The 17,140-nt window shown below is 51.9% G+C and overlaps 2 protein-coding genes across 2 annotated transcripts; one reads left to right on the top strand and one right to left on the bottom strand.

Moving 5' to 3' along the window:
• The first annotated feature begins 333 nt into the window (after positions 1–333).
• LOC121165351 (cytochrome c oxidase subunit 5B, mitochondrial) lies at positions 334–1,896 on the top strand. Its single transcript, XM_040994059.1, has 4 exons — positions 334–468; positions 902–975; positions 1,152–1,251; positions 1,704–1,896. The coding sequence occupies exons 1-4, from the start codon at positions 366–368 to the stop codon at positions 1,814–1,816; spliced, it is 390 nt and encodes a 129-aa protein (XP_040849993.1). The 5' UTR covers positions 334–365; the 3' UTR covers positions 1,817–1,896.
• Positions 1,897–7,596: 5,700 nt separating this feature from the next.
• On the bottom strand, positions 7,597–16,701 carry ACTR1B (actin related protein 1B). The gene is made up of 11 exons (XM_040993477.1): positions 16,590–16,701; positions 14,926–14,990; positions 13,857–13,932; positions 12,915–13,040; positions 12,508–12,632; positions 12,135–12,351; positions 11,924–12,016; positions 11,644–11,818; positions 11,199–11,260; positions 10,950–10,990; positions 7,597–10,763 (listed from the first exon to the last, which is right to left on the bottom strand). The coding sequence occupies exons 1-11, from the start codon at positions 16,635–16,637 to the stop codon at positions 10,661–10,663; spliced, it is 1,131 nt and encodes a 376-aa protein (XP_040849411.1). The 5' UTR covers positions 16,638–16,701; the 3' UTR covers positions 7,597–10,660.
• Between the last annotated feature and the right edge of the window lie 439 nt (positions 16,702–17,140).

Raw genomic sequence — 17,140 nt, 5'->3', positions numbered from 1 at the left:
AATCAACTATGTAAGATTATTTAAAAACATTAATTTAAAAAAAGTTTAAATCATTCATGTCCACCCAGTGTTCCGAAAGAAACAAATTACCATCTTCAGCTGCCTCCACGACCCAGTCCGACTAGCAGGTAAGACTTCGCCCAAATCTAGCGTTACTAAACACTAAATCCAAAGCTCCCATCACCGACCGGACTCTACCTGCGCAGTAAGGCTCCTCGCTCCCCTCCCTGCCCTGCGAAAGTCACGTGGTCTCGGTAGCTGGTAGGAAGCGGAAAGTTAGCTAGGAGTAGAAGGAAGCCCGCCCCGGAAGTCCCGCCCATCTGTAGAGGTTCTTTGCGGAAGTGGCGCTGTCTGTCGCGGGTGTGATGGCTTCAAGGTTACTTCGGGGAGCTGGGGCGCTCGCTGCCCATGCCCTTAGGGCCCGTGCACCTCATGGGGCGGCTGTCGTGCGCTCCATGGCTTCTGGAGGTACTCGGCGCCGCGGCGGCAGGGACCGTTGTCGTTCTCCAATGCCGGGGTGGTTGGTGCTAAGGGCGGGAAGCGGGGCGCGCTGTAGGCCCGGGGTGACCCCGTCAGGGCCGCGGGGTGTCCGGGGGGCGTCGTGCTGTAATTCGGGGCTTGCGCTGCCGCCGCCCACCTAACAGCCAGAAGGCTCGTCAGGGGTGACCTTGGGGGGGAGTAGGCGTGCAGGGATCGCCAGCCGGGGTTCCCGCCCCGCGTCCACCCTGAGCCGAACGGAGGGTGGGCTGGAAGGTGGGCAAACTTGGGGTTCGTGACTCGGCCGTACTGCGATGAGGACCAGGGATGCAGAGAGAGCCCCGGAGCGCCTCAGGCAGAGGCCGCCGTGTGGCGTTTGCCCTTCTGGATCGTTCGAGAACGTAATCTGTGTGTCTTCTTTCAGGGGGTGTCCCGACCGATGAGGAGCAGGCCACGGGGCTGGAGCGGGAGATCATGATGGCCGCGCGGAAGGGCCTGGTGAGCAGCCCCCACTGCCTTCTGTGTCTTCCGCGGGGCTCGGGAAGAGCCCTGTTCTTGCTGGGTGCCTTTGATCCAGGATGCCTGGCTTGTGGCAGGAGCCCCCTGAGCTGAGGTCCTGCAGGCTGGAGGCCTGTGCGCCTAGTGGTGTAATTCTTTTTTTTTTTTTTTTGCAGGATCCCTACAACTTGTTACCCCCAAAGGCAGCTTCTGGCACCAAGGAAGACCCTAATTTAGTCCCTTCCATCACCAACAAGCGGATAGTGGGCTGCATCTGTAAGTCCCTGCCTGATTTCTTTATGAGCTGCTTCACGCCTTGTTTGTGCCTGCACCCATGTGTTTGAGACAGTATGAATGTAAAGCACGTGTGATGTATGTTTAAGTAAGTTGTTCCAAGGGCCCCGGCCTTCAATCCTGGGTAGTTATCCTGACTGAGAAGAGACAGGGGAGAGGCGGCAAACCTGGCTGAGTCCCCTGGAGGTGCATCAGGAACATCTTCCTGGGCCTTCCCTATGAGGCACTGGGCATGTGTCCCAGCATGGAGCCTGCTTTGAAGGTCTTCGTAGGCAAGGGAATTGTTTGAACTCACAGTGACCTTGGTGTGAGTTCAGTGTAGACGCAGGCAGACGCAGGGCCTGTTTCTTCACCCAGAGCCTGGAGAGGAGAGTCTGAGCTGATGTCCTCAGATGTCAACTTGGATGACTTGTAGCCACCTTTTGTCCTTTCAGGTGAAGAGGACAACAGTGCTGTCATCTGGTTCTGGCTGCACAAAGGCGAGGCCCAGCGATGCCCTAGCTGTGGAACCCACTATAAGCTGGTGCCTCACCAGCTGGCCCACTGAGTCCCTGCACTAACTGAATCAAAATGTGCTGTGAAGTTTCTTCTTCCAATAAAGGTTAGCCATTGTGTTGGCCCTCCTCCCATAGGTGATTGGTCTTCTATTTTTGGGTAGGTGTGGATGATTTTTATATGAGAAAATGATATCTGCTAATGCCAGCTTACTACCCACTTATAGTATGCAACCAATGTGTACTGATTAGATTAAATTTGAGTAGATTAACAACGCATAACACCAATGATTGGGACTACTTAATACAGGGAAAAGGGTGGGCTGTAGAGTCAGACTCCATCCTTTGTGTCAAAGGATTGGTTATGTCTATAGAAAAATAAACATCTTGGAAATAACCTAAGAGCCTGGCTGCGATATTAGATCCTCACGGTGTCACAGATTGAGTGGCATAGTGACAACAGGTACAGATCTCAGATTGAAAGTATGAGTTCATTGGGGGATCCAGAGTGACATTCATAATGTGGAATCTAGAAACCAATGGCTAGGATTCTCCAAATAAATGATCAGACATGTGGATATTGGAAAAAAATAGAGAACCTATAGGGTGAAATAGATGGTTTGTGTCTTGGTTGTTCCGCTCATACTGTAGCTCCCTACTAGTGAGCTTGGGAAAAGCAGCAGGAGATGGCTCAAGTGCTTGGGCTGCTATGCCCAAATTGGAGACTTGGAGGAAGCCCCTGCCTCGAGCCTGGCTCAGCCCTGGCCATTGCAGCCACTTGAGGAGTGAACCAGCAGATGGAAGATTCTTTTTCTCTCCCTCTCTCTGACTCTGATTTTGAAAGGAATGGATAATGCTTTAAAGAAAAAACAAAAACCTGTAAAGTGGGAGAAAAGTGGGATAATGTGGACTTTAGATATTTGACATTTATTAAATATCATTTATTAAATTTTTAGTTGTGTTTATGGAGTTTTTATGCTTCAGAGATACTTTTTTTTAAAAGATTTATTTGTTGGAATGAAAAGGCAGATCAGATTTATGGAGAGAAAGGCAGAAAGCTTCATCTGCTGTTTCAACTCCAAATGACCACAACAGCCAGAGCTGAGCTGATCCAAGGCCAGGAGCTTCTTCCAGGTCTGCCACCACAGGTGCAGGGTCCCAAGGCTTTGGGCTGTCCTCCGCTGCTCTCCCAGGCTATAGCAGGGAGCTGGATGGGAAGGGAACCAGCTGGGACATGAAGGAGTGCCCATAAGTGATCCTGACACTTGCAAGGTGAGGATTTAGCCATTGAGCCATTGCACCAGGCCCATCAGAGACATGGGAGTAAGGGAAAAGGAAACTGGATCACTTCAGCCACTGTTTTAAGATAACCTTGGACAAGTCAGAACTGTTACATTTTGTCTTAAGTTCAGCCAGAGTTGGCTTCGGTTGATATCTTCATTGATTCTAGCTAGATTTTCAATTTGAACTCTGAGTCTGTCTTGGCTCATGCTGAAGAGATAGTAAGGCTGCTTCCATTCCTTGCCTTCAGTCATTGTCTCTGCTTGTAGGTGATCCCCAGCCATGGCCTGCCACTGCAGGAAGGACAGCTCTAAATAGTCACGTATTAAAATTGACTTAAATGCTGGTCTAAGAATTTCCCAATAATTTTGTCCTGAAGATTGGTCTGCTACTATTGCTTAGACTCCCTATCTGGCTCTCTAGAACTTCTTTTTTCTTTATTTTTCTTTTAAATGATGTATTTTGTTTCAAAGGCAGTTCTAGGGAGAGTGAGGGAGACAGAGAGCTTCAGCCCCAGTTCACTCCCCAAATGGCTGCAGTGGTTGAAGCTAGGCCAGGCTGCAGACAGCAGAAGGGGGCTTCTTTCAGGTCTCCCACAGGGGTGCAGGGTCCCAAGGCCTCAAGCCATCCCCTACTACTTCCCCAGATCATTAACTGGGAGCTGGGTCAGAAGTGGAACATCAGGGATTCAAATTGTGACCCTTGTGGGATGCTGGGGCACTCAGGCCGAGGTTTAACCTGCTACACCATGGCACTGGTCCCCGTCTTCCCCTTACTTATTTACTTACTAATTTCTAAAAAATATTGTTTCCTACTTTTTTTTTTGTTAGATTCAGTTATTCAATTTGAAATTCAGAGTTACAGAGAAAGGGGAGGAAATCCTCTTTTAGCTAGTTCATTCCCCAAATAGCTGTAGTGGTCACAGCTGAGCTGATCTCTCACGTAGGTGCCAGATCCCAATGATTTGAACCATCACTGCTGCTTTCCTAGGTCATAAGCAGGGAGCTGGATTGGGAAGTGGAGCAGCCAGGACTCGAACCTGAGCTCATATGGGATGCCACTGCCACAAACAGGATCACCCTACAACAGCATGCTGGCCTCATCTCAATGATCACATTTCTGTCTCCAAGGTAGATTTACAGAGGAGAGACAGATTCCATTGGCTAGTTCACTCGCCAAATGACACACCAGAGCTTATTCTAGGTCTCCCCTGTGGCTTCTGCTACTTTCCCAGGCATATTAGTAGGGCCCTGCATTGGGAGTAGAGCAGGTGGGACCCAAACCCAGCAGTCCCAGGTGGATCCAGCACCGCAGGTGGAGAGCAACCCACTAAGCCGGGGTGCTGGCCCTATATCTTTTCATTCCCCACATCACTGATCTAGTTTGTCTTTTTTTTTTCTCTTTTACTTATTTTTTTACAACCAAGTTCTTTCTGCTTTTCCCTCTTTAAAAAAAATTTTTTTTAATATTTATTTTTCTTGGAAAGGCAGATCTACACAGAGAGGGAGATATAAAGATCTTTCATCTGTTGGCTCACTCCTCAAGTGGCTGCAATGAGTGTAGCTAAGCTGATCTGAACCAGGAGCTGCTTCTGTGTCTCCCACACGGGAGCAGGGTCCCAAGGCTTTGGGCCGTCCTCTACTGCTTTTCCAGGCCACTAGTAGGGAACTGGGTGGGAAGTGGAGCAGCTGGGACATGAACCAGTGCCCCTAGGGGATCCTGGTGCATGCAAGGTGAGGACTTCAGCCACTAGGCTACTGTGCTGGACCCCCTCTTTTAAAAAATTTAACCAGCTCACATCCAAAGAAAACGATTCCAAGTCCTTTTTTTTTTTTAATTTATTCTTATTGGAAAGGCAGATCTGCAGAGAAGGAGAGACAAAGATCTCCTATCTGGTAGTTCATTGCTTAAATGGCCATAATGGCTAGAGCTGACCTGATCCCAAGCCAGGAGCTTTTTCTGCTTCTCCCATGTTGGTGCCCATCCTCTGCTGCTTTCCCAGGTCACAAGGAGGAAGCTGGATGGGAAGTGGAGCAGCTGGGGCATGACCTGGCACTCATTTGGGGAACTGGCATCCATATAGGATCCCAACACTTGCAAGGTGAGATAAATAGCCATCATTGAGCCATTGTGCCAGGCCCTCCAGTACATTTCTAGACTGGTTGGCAGAATGATCCCTACAAGATGTCCACATCTTATGTGGAATCTGTAAATGTGCTCCGTCATGGCCAAAAGAAGTTAGAAGTTGCTGGCGGAATTAATGTTGTTAATCAACAGACCCAAAATAGAGCGTCCTTGGTTATCCATGTGGGCACAGTGAGCACAAAGGAAGACAGAAGAGTCAGAAGGAGATGTAGTGTTGTTGGTTTTGAAGGTGCAGGAACCGGCCACAAACCAAGGAGTACACACGGAGCCACTTGAAAACTGGAAAAGGCAAGCAGATTGTCCTTACCTGAAGTTCCCAGCAAGGAGTGAATCTGTGGCATTCTGATTTCAGCCTAGAGAGATCCATGTTAGAACTAGAATAATTTGTGGGTCTTGGATGTTTCTGTTCAGTTTTGCCTGAAGGACCGACAGAGATGATCTGCTGGTTCACTTCCCAGCAGTCTGCAGTCGTTGGCCATGGCTCAGCCAGGAGCTCAGAACTCAGTTTGGGCCACCTGTGAAGGTGGCAGGGACCAAAGTGTTTGGGCCCTCACATTCTGGCTCTCACATTGTGTGTTAGCAGGAAGCTAGAATCAGTGCAAAACCTTAAGACACTTTGATACAAGTGTCATATCATATCATATCATAACCACTGAGCTAAGTACCCATCCCAATTTGTATTGTTTTAAGCCACTAAATGTATCAGAAGTTTTCTATAGGAAACTAATACACAGCCTAGAAAATTTCATCTCTCTCCTGTATCAGTGGTTTTAAGATTTCATTGTACATCAGAATCACCTGGGAATCTGCCAGGAATCCTTGTGCCAGACCACACCCAGCCCTTTAATGCAGAGTGTCTGGGGTTGGGAGTCAGGCATCAGAATTCGGACCTTGATCCATTGCCTTCCCAGGCCATTACAGAGGAAGCCGAGTTGGAAGTATGGAGTAGCCTGGGTTTGAAGCGGCACTCTGATAACAGGGTGCCGGCACTGGCAGTGGTGGCTTAACTTGCTGCTCCACAGTGCCAGCCTCTCAATGGATTATCATCTTTGTCCGTCATTATTTACTTTTCGATGTTGAATTTGTTCATATTTGGGCAGTGGGAACCTCTGCTGGTTTACTCCCCATTTGCCGATAGTGACAGGACTAAGCCAGGCTGAAGTCAGGCTCTGGGAATTGAGTCCAGGTCTCCCATCTGAGCCATCACTTTCTAGCGTGTGCACTGATGGGGAGCTGGAATCACAAGCAGAACCTGGGCCTTGAGCTCGGACAAGGATATGGAATTCCAGCATCTGGAGCTCCACAGGCCAAATTCCTGTCTCTCCTGTGGCCTTCTGATGCGTCTCTGAGTGCTGCTTCTGTGGCAGAGATTGTTCCAGGCTCCTCGTCCAAACTGTTAGTAAACCCATGAGGTAGATGCTATTATTATCATCACCCTATTAGACATGGGGCAACCAAGTGAATGCTCAGGATCACGTAGCAGCTTGTGGTAGACCAGCCCATTTAGCTGTGGAATTTGAGCTCTGTTGTCCCTCATTTTTTTTTTTATTTCAAAATTTTAGACTTGGACAATTTGTAAAATTACACAAAGTTCTTGTTTGTTCTTCTACCATTTTCCTTAATGTTAACATCTGACATTACCCTAGAGTAATTACTGAAACTGGGACATGAACCTGGGTACAGTGTTTCTCAATCAGCAGTAGAGGGTTCTGCACGCTTTCCTGGAAAGGCCCCCTTCTACCCCGCACTTCATGTTGCACACGGTTGTCATACCTTGTTGATGTTTGATCTCCATGACCTGCCACTCCTGAACAAGACAACTGGTCTGTTAGTCTGTTGCTGCCCTCAGTGTGAGTTTGCTGGCTACAGAAAATGCAAAATTACAGAGGTGAAATTGGACCCCTTTTAATGAACATCAAGGTCCTTATGATGATGATGCAGGCTCTGGTAATTTGATAAAGGTGGTGTCCACTAGGTGTCTCCACAGTAGTTAATACCTTTCCCTCCAACTACTAAGTAAGGGCCTTGTGGAGAGATCTTTGAGACAATAGAAAATCACTTCTGCCCACTAATTTTTGCATTCATTCACAAAATTGACTTATAAGTAGGCATTTAATGTAACTGAGTGCTGCTTGCACCCCCCTATCCCATATTGGCATGCCTGGACTCAGGTTCTGGCTGCGCTCTTGAATCCAGTTTCCTGCTAATCAGCACCCCTGGAGGTAGCAGGTAAGAGTCCAAGTGCCAGGGCCCTGCCACCCACACAGGAGATGCAGATGGCATTCCCAGTTTCTGGCTCAGTCTGGTCCAGCCCCAGCTGCTGTGCACATTTGAGGAGTGAACCAGTAGATGGAAGACTGCTTGCTTCTTTCTCTGCCTTTCAAATAAATGAAAGGCTCTTTTAAAATAAGTTTTAAAAAATAATTTATTATTAACTGATTATGAAAATTGTACACATTTATGAGATACCATATCATGTTTCAATACATGTATACGTTGTGTGATGTCCAATGAGGTAAACATAACTCTTCAAACATTCCAGATTTAGGGTTTTTGTTCTAATTTTTAGAAAAATATACAGTATATTATCGTAACAAATTATTACTATGACAGTACTGTGGTGTTCATCCGTTGGTGAGTTACTCTTTTCCATTATTCATTAATCGCAGTTCTGCCCAAAGGGAAAGCTGTCCCTTCAGTATAGACTTCTGATTTATCCATGGCTTATATATAATCTATTATAAAGCTCCTTCAGGTTGGTTCTTGCGTACCTTAGACAAGACTTCCCCCAGCTGAACTTCCCCCTCCACTTTTAAGTTCGTGTTTCCTTACTTTAGGATACCATGATATTCCAGACTTGTACTTTTCTGTCCCAGGGAACTAAGGAATGAGATTTAAGAATCAAGATCCATGTGTCCTTTGTGCTGTTAGAGGGCGCCACTGCTTCCAAGCCCTCTCAGCAGCAGGGCCTTGATTTACACTTTCCTAAGCTGGGCTCTCATACAGATGTGCATTTATTTCCATGTCTATATGTTCTATAGTTGGTGCCACCCCCAGTTCAAATCCAGTGCAAGGTTTGTTCCATCCACTTCCCTTCGCATCTATCATTTTTCTCTCTTGTTACAAGAGTCCTTTATCTATTCTTGTAGGAAGTGGGGTGAAGGTGCAGGTGGGGACATTGTTGGCCTTGAGCTTTCTGCTGCAAAGGGAAGGGATTTTGACAGACACATGGGAAGGTCATTCCTGTGTGAGGGGAGCAGCAAGCAAAGCCAGAGCCAGTGATGGGTGGGAGAGACAGATCATAAAGAGCCTGAATCAGATGCCAACGTGTATGGATCATGCAGGTGACTTTCCCAACGTCACATCAATTGTTTTTCCCCAGGCAGAGGACAACTGCCTCATATCTTAGAGGAGGAGGTGGTAAGATTATCTGAGCTTTCAGTATGAGAGCAAATGGATTACGTGGGCTATAAGAGCTGGGGTCATGAGCTGGGGTGGCACTGATTGCAGTAGGAAAGAAAGAACAGATGGGAAGGCAACTTAGGATCATCAACCTGGCAACTGACAGAATATGGGGGAGGGAAGGTGCAGGCAGCAGCCAAGTGATGGGGGCGACATCACTTCCCAAGCTGGGGTGACAGGGAAGAGAAGTCAGTAGGAAGAGTGTTAGTGTAAACTGGTTTCCCAAAGGCAGGTGGGACTCTGCTCTCCCTCATACCTGATGGCCTTGCTTTTGCACTCTCAGTCTCCACCAATCTTGACTGCCCTCCAACAACAACCTGCTGTGGCTGTCTGCTTGTCACCTGGGACCCAGCAAGGAATCCTCTTCTAGGTCAGCTTGTTTGGTTTATCTCACTTTGTTCAAAGGGTCCATAGCCCCCTGGCCCTAGGCATTTCTTTGAGCCCTAAACTCTGCAGGTAAACCAACCCCCAGACCCTTTGCCAGTCTACCTGCCCCACACATGCGTCAACATGTCTGTCCTCCTGGTCTCTAAACTCTGCAATAGAACAGCCTCATTTGCCCTTTTCCCCTGACCTGTGCCCTTCATCAGGGGTCAGGCATAGTGCAGGTGCTTTAAAGCACGCATTCTCCAGCCTTGCTTACCACAGCTCTGCCTGCCTCCTCACTTCCTCCCTGAGATCCCAGCTCATCTCCCTCATCACTTCCTCCTCTGCCTCCTTGGGACATGTCTCAACTAAGTGGCCTACAACACTGACAATGCCTGGCTGTGAGCGTCACCTTGGTACTGTCAGAGTGGCACACAGAGGCACCTGCTCCAATGGCAGGTAAGGACCTGGACGCATGCAGGCTCTCCAGGAGCCAGGCAGATGGAGGCCACACTGTTCTCTGCTTCCCCCCAGTGGTGGTGGACCAGACAGCAGCCAGGAGGTAGCGAGGCTGGGGAATTCCACTCCAGGGTGACAGCGGCCCAGTCAGCTGCTTTCTCTGACAGTCTCCAGGGATGGATGAGCCAACAGAGCACAAAGAACCACAAGAAAACAGCCACACATGGGCCTTGTCCTTAATTCTCACTATGATGATTTCTAAAAAAAAAGTTTTTTTTTCCCTAGTCAACTGTGTTTAAATTATTGTACTAAATTATCTGGAAGAGAAGGTTGGGCCCTGGCCACAGAGCAAGCAAAGACCTCTTTCCTGGAAGAGGAGCAAGAAGGAAATAGTTCCCTTCTGCCCTGGGTCTGATGCCATTAAGTGGCTTCTCTTCCAAGAATGAAGATCAGGAACCCATTCCCATCCACGGGTGAGAGGAATAGAGGACAAGGGGCAGCCCATCCGGGAAGAGCTCTGACAGGAAGAACAGGACACCCTCCCCAGTGGGGGCTGCCTGTGGCTCTGAAGGCCTGACCCTGGCATGACATCCTTACTGGGGACAGGACTGCCTGGTACTCACTCTATTGAGGGCGTTTGGCCAGGATGTGAAAAGGTTTGGGCTGCCCTAATGGGTCAGGGAGAAGGGGGGTGGCGTGAGATTCACTACTGCACTTCATCACGCCTGCTGGAGCTGTTGGCTGCTCCTTCAACACCCCCCCGCCCCACTCCAGGTATCCAGACACTCTGCCCTTGGTGGGAATGTGTCAGAGGAAATGGGATGTTTGGCTATCTGGCCTTGGACTTCAGTGAAGCACCCCAAGAATTAGAGCAAGGAACCACAGGCTTAATTAATAGGTCCTGTGAAGGAAGACACCCAGACCAAACCAACACTAGGCTCCCCAGTTGCTATGTTCCAGTGACGACTATCGTCCATGCAGCTAAACATTACTCTGTGTGTGTATGTGTTTGTGCATGCGTGTGCACGCATATGCACATTTGCAGGGGAGCATAGCTACAGCACCATCCCAGGTTCTGGATATGCAAGGGATCCTCAGCCTAGATAGGAGCCCAGACCAAAAACCGTTCCTGGCTCTACCCCTTTGCTTGAAGTCTTCTCCCAACACTCCACCCTTCCAGGATGCTAGAATGTTTTGCGGTGGATAGCACGGGAACCATCCTCTTCGTATTCCTTTTTGGATACCCACATCTTCTTAAATGTGTCCAGCGAGGCCAGGATGGAGCCACTGTGAGGATGGAGGGGCACATTCCTATGGACCTGTGTGGGCCAGGCCAGCTGCCCTTCCTGGGCAATAAGAGTCCTATTTCCTTCAGTTGGGAGGGAAAACCCACCTGCTTCTATATGCCTGGACTGGCCCTAGGCGCGGTCTCCTCCCCATGCCACCCACGCTCCCACTTGAGTCCCGCCTTACCCGATCCATGTGGAATACAGCCGTTCCTGCGGGGCTGAGATCTAGAGGGAGCAAGCAGCCATGTAACTACCTGGGCCCCACATGGTGGCCACCCTCCAGCCCAGGCCCTGAAGCCGGACAGCAGGGGCACTGGTTGGAAGGAGTAGGGCTGGTAGGCATGGAAGTGATGGGGGTCTGTGGGCAGCAGGTCAAGGTTGCCCAGTGCCCCGCCCCCCCACCATGCCCCAGGGACCACCTCCCATAACCTACCTTGATTTTGATGTCCTTTGGAGCAAGCCTCTTCACCTCACTTAGTAATCGGTCGCCGAAGCCTGTGAAAGTAAGACCGGCAGAGTTGAGGGCCGTCTCTCACCTCCCTGCTCCTGTCTTTAATCCTCCGTAGGATCAGGGTGGAGTGAGCCCACTCAAGCCCCAGCAGCCTGGATGCAGGTGAGCTGGGCTTTCCCAGGCACTCCTTGCCTGGCCTCTGCTCCTTCCCATTCAACAGTCTCCAGGTAAATCCTAGACCTCATGGAAAGGTTTAACCATAGATAAAATTCCAACCCTAAGAAAAACCCAAAAAACAAAAATAAAATCCTAGCTCACCAAGCACGAAAAAAGCCAAGAGAAAAAGGGCCATGTCCTGGCACTAAGGGGTGTGGGATGCAGCTTCTGAGGGCTTGGCTGCTCTTGGTCTCAGGTTGAACCCTGGTACCTTTGAAAAGTGTCGAGCCGCCCGAAAGTACGATGTTGGCAAACAGCGTCCGGCGAAGGTCCAGGTCGGACTTGTGGATGGCGAAGGCCAGCACCTCATGGAGCCCTTCACTCTCATCACCCACCAGGTCCGGCTGGAACAACAGCTCGGGAGCCCGGAAGCGTGCAGGCCCTACCTGTGGAGTACAGGATTGAAGCAAAGGGGTTCTAGGGAAGCCAGCTAGCCAGCCAGCCCCATGTTGCCAGGAGCCGGAGCCTGGGGCCCAGGCCTGGGCACTTACATCCAGCGTGCTGCCATCTGGCAAGGTGTATTGCACCTTCTCTGTCTCCAGAGCCTCATCCTTCTGTGGGTTGATGGATAGGTAACATGCTCGCTGTGGGGGAGGGGGAGGGACACAGCTCTCAGCCTACTGCACCTGGGACACCCACAGCCTGGGGCTTCACCTCACGCCTGGCCCCACCTCGGGCCCACATCCCCAACCCCCTCTTCACCTCTTTGATGGTCCGTACGATCTCGAACTCAGCTGAGGTGTGAAAGTCGGCCCCTTCTTTGCGTAGTAGTAGTCGCAGGTAGCGGGACACGTCACGGCCAGCGATGTCTACCCGCATGATGGAGTGCGGCATGGCAAAGCCCTCGTAGATGGGCACGGCGTGAGTGACCCCATCCCCTGAGTCTAAAACCACTCCCGTCGTGCGGCCTGTGGCATACCTGTGACCGGGTCAATGTCTCCTCACCTCAGCCACTGAGGCAGGGGGACCCCCACCCTCCTCTTTCCCTGGGACAGCTGCATGATTGCATCTGAAAGGGGCATCCAACAGGAGGCTTGCGAACAGGAGGACAAGGACTGGGGCTGGGGGCACTCACAGACTGAGCACGGCCTGCATGGAGATGAACAGGGCCGGCACATTGAAGGTCTCAAAGAACACCTCTGCTGCCTTCTCCCGGTTCTTACTGGGGTTCAGCGGGGCCTCTGTTAGCAGGACAGGATGCTACAAGAGAAGCTGAGAGTCATGAGCATGCGCAGATCCTTCAGAGGATCCCTCTGGACAGCCAGCCCTCTCATATCTGCGAGCACAGGCAACTGCAGCCTCTGGGAAATTCTAGCAGGTAGCCACCCACTGCACACCTGCACACAGACACACAAAGTGAGGGCTACAGGCTAACAGGGAGAGAGTAAAGGGGGCGCCCCAGTCAGGAAGGAAAGGAGGACGGTGAGAGGGCACAGGCAGGAGAATTGGGAGTCCAGCAGAAGGGCTTGGCTGGTCACATACCTCCTCGGAGAAGGTCTGCAGCTGGTCCTTGGAGTACACGTACTGCCAGATGCGCTCCATGTCATTCCAGTCTCGCACCATGCCATGCTCCATGGGGTAGCGGATGGCCAACAGCCCCCGATGCTCCTGCAGGAGAAGGGAGGCCCCTCACTGTATAGCTGTTTCCTGTCTCCCCATGCCCTAAGTGGAACCTGAGCCCCCCACCCTAGTGGAGTCCTGATCTCAGATAAGCTCTTGCACACTCACTACCAGATGTTCTTCCCTTGCACACTGCCCAGCTCCCTCCTCTTGCACTGTAGGTCTGGCAATACAAACCCTCTAGTGGCTTCAGGTCACCTGGGCTCATTGGTCCTCAGGGAGTGTGGCTGGGTGGGTATAGCTGCTCTCATTCCAGCCCCTACCGCCTACAATGGCTGCCTGCACAGACCCAGTGCCTCTGCTAGCGGCATCCCTTCTTGCTTTGAGCACCACATGGCTTCTCAGCTGCAGCTCCTACTGACCCCACCTGTCTCATCCACCTGCCCTCTCTGGCCCCTGACTGTGCTACCTGGCTGCCTACACACGAGCCCAAGCTCAGCTTGCTCTGCTCCCCACGCTCCACTCTGACTGCTATAGATAGGAACTGATTCTAGGCAGGCCACCTCATCCAGAGCATACAAGGCAGACCCCATGGCCAGCCCTGGTCACACCACCATCTGATTCCTGAAGCACTGTTTGAAATCAGCTCTTTCCTCTGTGGCTTCACATGGCTGCTGAGACAGGACACAGGAAGTTCTAACTATGTTCCCAAGCTGAGGAACCTTCCCAGCCCTTCCTGTGAAGGGGACTTGGCAACAGCCAGCACTCACACAGCTGGAGCAGGCAGGATGCTTCTCAACACCAGCCAGACTGCCTGTGATGGAGGACCCTGCAGCCAAGGGCAGGCAGGCTCCGTGGCATTACCTCTGCTTTGGGTCCGATGAAGAGGTCCCCTTCCAGGGCGCCAGCCATTACCCGCATGTGCTTAGGTCGCCCCACACTGCAAGGACAAGACAATCAGTCTGTGGAGAAGGGTATGTGGCTGAGCTTCAAGTCCTCCTGCCACTCCCCAGGCACAAGGATGTGGTCTCTGGGAAGTGCAACTTACAGCAGGGACAGGAAGTGCAAGGTCAGATGGGAATGGCTCATCCTCCTGGAGAGGGTTAAGCTTCAGAGCCCTGTGTGAGTTGCCCAGCCCTGACGGGGCAGCCTTCTGCGGCCACTGTGATTCAGCCCCTGGTCTTGACCTCAGAGGCCTGGTTGCCATCATTGTTTCTACCTCAGGAAGCTGGGCTGCAGTCCCTGCCCCTTTGAGTGCCCCTTTCCCTTGTCAGGGCCTCCAAAAAGAGATGCAGGCCTTGGAATCGGAGGGTGCTCAGAGCAAAGCCAAGGCTTCCAGGGCGCTCTGCACTGCTCTGATCCCAGACCAGCCTGGAGTTCTTGGTACAGCTGACCAAAATCCCAAAGCCTCCAGGATTTGGGGGAAACACTCTGGGGGAAACAGCCTAGAGTGGCCCCAGGACAAGGCCCTCTGGCTTGTGTACCTCCTGCTGAGTCCCAACTCCCCTAGTAAGCACTTCACAGGGAGAGCCTGCCCCCAACTGAAAGGAAACCTTTCAGAGAATGATAACATTTCCAGGGAGGAGCAGGGAGCTGTGTGCTTCCGGTCCCTCAGCTCCAAGTTGAGGTCTCCCCTAGGAGTGCACTTTTATTGTTGCTGCCACTATTGCCACGCCCAGCCCTAGGGGAATACTGCCTGCTTCCCATCTTCCCTGGTTCCAGAGGAGAAAATGAGCAATTCCCAAGATGAAGGGGGTGGGGACAAGGGACCCAGCAAGCACTGGTCCTTTCAGAGCCACGCCAACCTCATAACTGTATTTCTCTAAGACAAAAGCTGTGACACAGGGCCTATGTTCTCATGAGGGGCTAGGCTGCTCTCTGGCTGGGGGTATGAGTTTGAGGGGGGGTGGGAGGAAGGCACAGGTGCACTTACTAGTTTGGGAAACAATATTTGGGAATCTGGTCTCCAGCGAAGCCAGCCTTGATCACCCCTGAACCCTGCAAAAAAACCACAGCTGTTCAGCTCCTGCTGCAGCACAGTGTCCTGAAGAGGAGAGGGTAGCCCTGCCATGGCAGGCTGGGGAAGAAGCCACAGATCCCCCTGCAAGATCAAGCCTGTTCACAAGCATGCTCTGGGGTGTGTCTGGTGACTGGCTGCCATAGTTACTACCAGCATACACTGGTACACCAACAATCAACCAGTCTAGATGTTCAACAGTACAGACTGAGAAACTATGAATATATGTTCCAAGCCACTTTCCAAAGAGGGCCAAAAGCAACCCTCAGCATGACCCCCAACAACTCTCTCCAGACTCTAACCAAAATAGACCACCAAAGGGCCTGCCAGTGAGGTCAGTGGGAGCAGGGACAACTGGCCGCTTCTCCGGAGACTATTGGAAGAAGGAGAACTTGATGCTGCCACTGCAAGTGGGCTTGGGGTCCCAAAGAGAACTTGGTGTCTGTCTAGAAACCTCCCACTTGATGAGGGAGCCAGCCTGTCAATTGCCCTTTCCACCAATTTGCATCACAACCTTCCAGGTCCATAGTATACACACACACACACACACACACACACACACACACACACACACACACACACACACACGGGAATTCCAGAGCAGAGCATGTATGTATGTGTTTGTGCTAGAAGACAGAAGGTCCCCACAGCTGCCTCCGAACACTCAGGCTTGTAGATTAGCCTGCAAGAATGACCTGCCCACCTACAGGATGGTTCCTGTAGCCACACCTGCTCCAACAACACAGCACTTGCTGCGATTCAGCTGAGTCCACCAGGATATTTTCCAAGAAATGGCCATCAGGGACTCCATTAGGGTCAAGCGGGAGGGAGACAGCTCCCAGAAAACGCAAAAGTGAATCATTATTACAAACTCCAAGAGGAGAAACCTGACTAAGGGCAGCCTCACAGTCCCTCCCAGAGCAACCAAGGGAAGCTGAGACCCTTTGCTGAAGGACAAGGCATCTTTCCTCCCAGACTTCCCAACAACTGCCCCTCACTGCTTTTCTGTCCTGGGAAAGCAGCTCTGTGACCCAGGACCATAGCAGCCAAAGGGGCCAACCAGGCGATGACAAACCTGGGGCTTGTAGCTAGTAACTAGTCTATTTGTTGCTCCTGGGGTGCAGCCCTTTCGGGAGGTGCCCTTGAACAATGCACCTGGGCAACATCCTGGGAAAAGAAAAAGACCGGAGCAGCTGTATCACCTGCCATCAGGCACAGCCAGTTCTGGGTCGTGAAACAGATTAACAGGGCTGAGGTCGTATCCTGCCTAGCCACTGCTGTCAACGCAGAAGCGTCATGCACAGGTGCAGCGGCCTCTTGCCCGCCCCGCTGTCACTCCCGTTCGCCTGTACTTCTCCGCTCTGCTCTGCAAGCCTCTGCGCTGGGGCTCCCCGGTGCCGGCAGAGAGGCTACACCAAGGCCAAGGTTACAAGGGCCGGGCGGGCACGCGGGCCTGGGGGGCCAGTCCTAGCAGGCGGCGCGCTAGGACCAGCGGTGATGCTCCGGCGCCGCCGGTGGTGGGAGGGGGGCACGCCAGAGCTCCCGACCACCCTCCGCCCCTCCCGGCCGTCGGGTCTCACGTTATCGATGACCACCGGCTGGTTAGCGATGATGTCGTAGGACTCCATGTCCAGGCCTGGCTGGCCCTGCCCAGCAGGCAGGCTGCAGGAGGGACCAGCGTATGGTCAGGAACTCCGCGGAATGCGCTCCTCCCACCTCAGCGCGCAGCCCAGCCTACGCCTGCCCGCCGGGGCCGGCTGGAGGGCGGGCCCTGCGGCCAAGCATCGCTCCCACTGGACCCGCTGGACGGCGGACGCTACCGGACCCTGCCTAGGGAAAAGGCGCTGCCTCCGCGGGCTGGCTAGCCAATTGGAGCGGAAAGACGCCGGGGTGTTGCCAAGGTAGGCTGCATCGCGTCGAGGGTGATGTCATGGCTAGATTCTTAAAGGGGAAATGGACTGTAGGGGGTGGAACTGGGCGGGTTGGTGGGCGGGACCAAAGTCCACTTGCCTTATAGTTCTGGGCGGCGATTGCAACCTGTCCCAGTAGAAGGGAACCCACCTCAGCAGGTTACCCACGAGGATGCTGGCTGGCTCTGGCCATTTCATACAAAAAAAGCACTTTTTTTTGT

The sequence above is a fragment of the Ochotona curzoniae genome, unplaced genomic scaffold, assembly GCF_017591425.1.
Source record: "Ochotona curzoniae isolate NIBS_2020 unplaced genomic scaffold, NIBS_Ocur_1.0 contig_883, whole genome shotgun sequence".
NCBI lineage: Eukaryota > Metazoa > Chordata > Mammalia > Lagomorpha > Ochotonidae > Ochotona > Ochotona curzoniae.
This window is presented reverse-complemented; position numbering and strand designations above follow the sequence as displayed.

Coding starts and splice junctions, on each gene's coding strand:
- LOC121165351 (XM_040994059.1), top strand. CDS start 366: ATGGCTTCAAGGTTACTTCGGGGAGCTGGGGCGCTCGCTGCCCATGCC. Junction 469..901: donor GCGCTCCATGGCTTCTGGAG/GTACTCGGCGCC, acceptor GTCTTCTTTCAG/GGGGTGTCCCGACCGATGAG. Junction 1,252..1,703: donor GCGGATAGTGGGCTGCATCT/GTAAGTCCCTGC, acceptor TTGTCCTTTCAG/GTGAAGAGGACAACAGTGCT.
- ACTR1B (XM_040993477.1), bottom strand. CDS start 16,637: ATGGAGTCCTACGACATCATCGCTAACCAGCCGGTGGTCATCGATAAC. Junction 14,991..16,589: donor AGCCGGTGGTCATCGATAAC/GTGAGACCCGAC, acceptor GTTTTTTTGCAG/GGTTCAGGGGTGATCAAGGC. Junction 13,041..13,856: donor TCATCGGACCCAAAGCAGAG/GTAATGCCACGG, acceptor CTTCTCCTGCAG/GAGCATCGGGGGCTGTTGGC.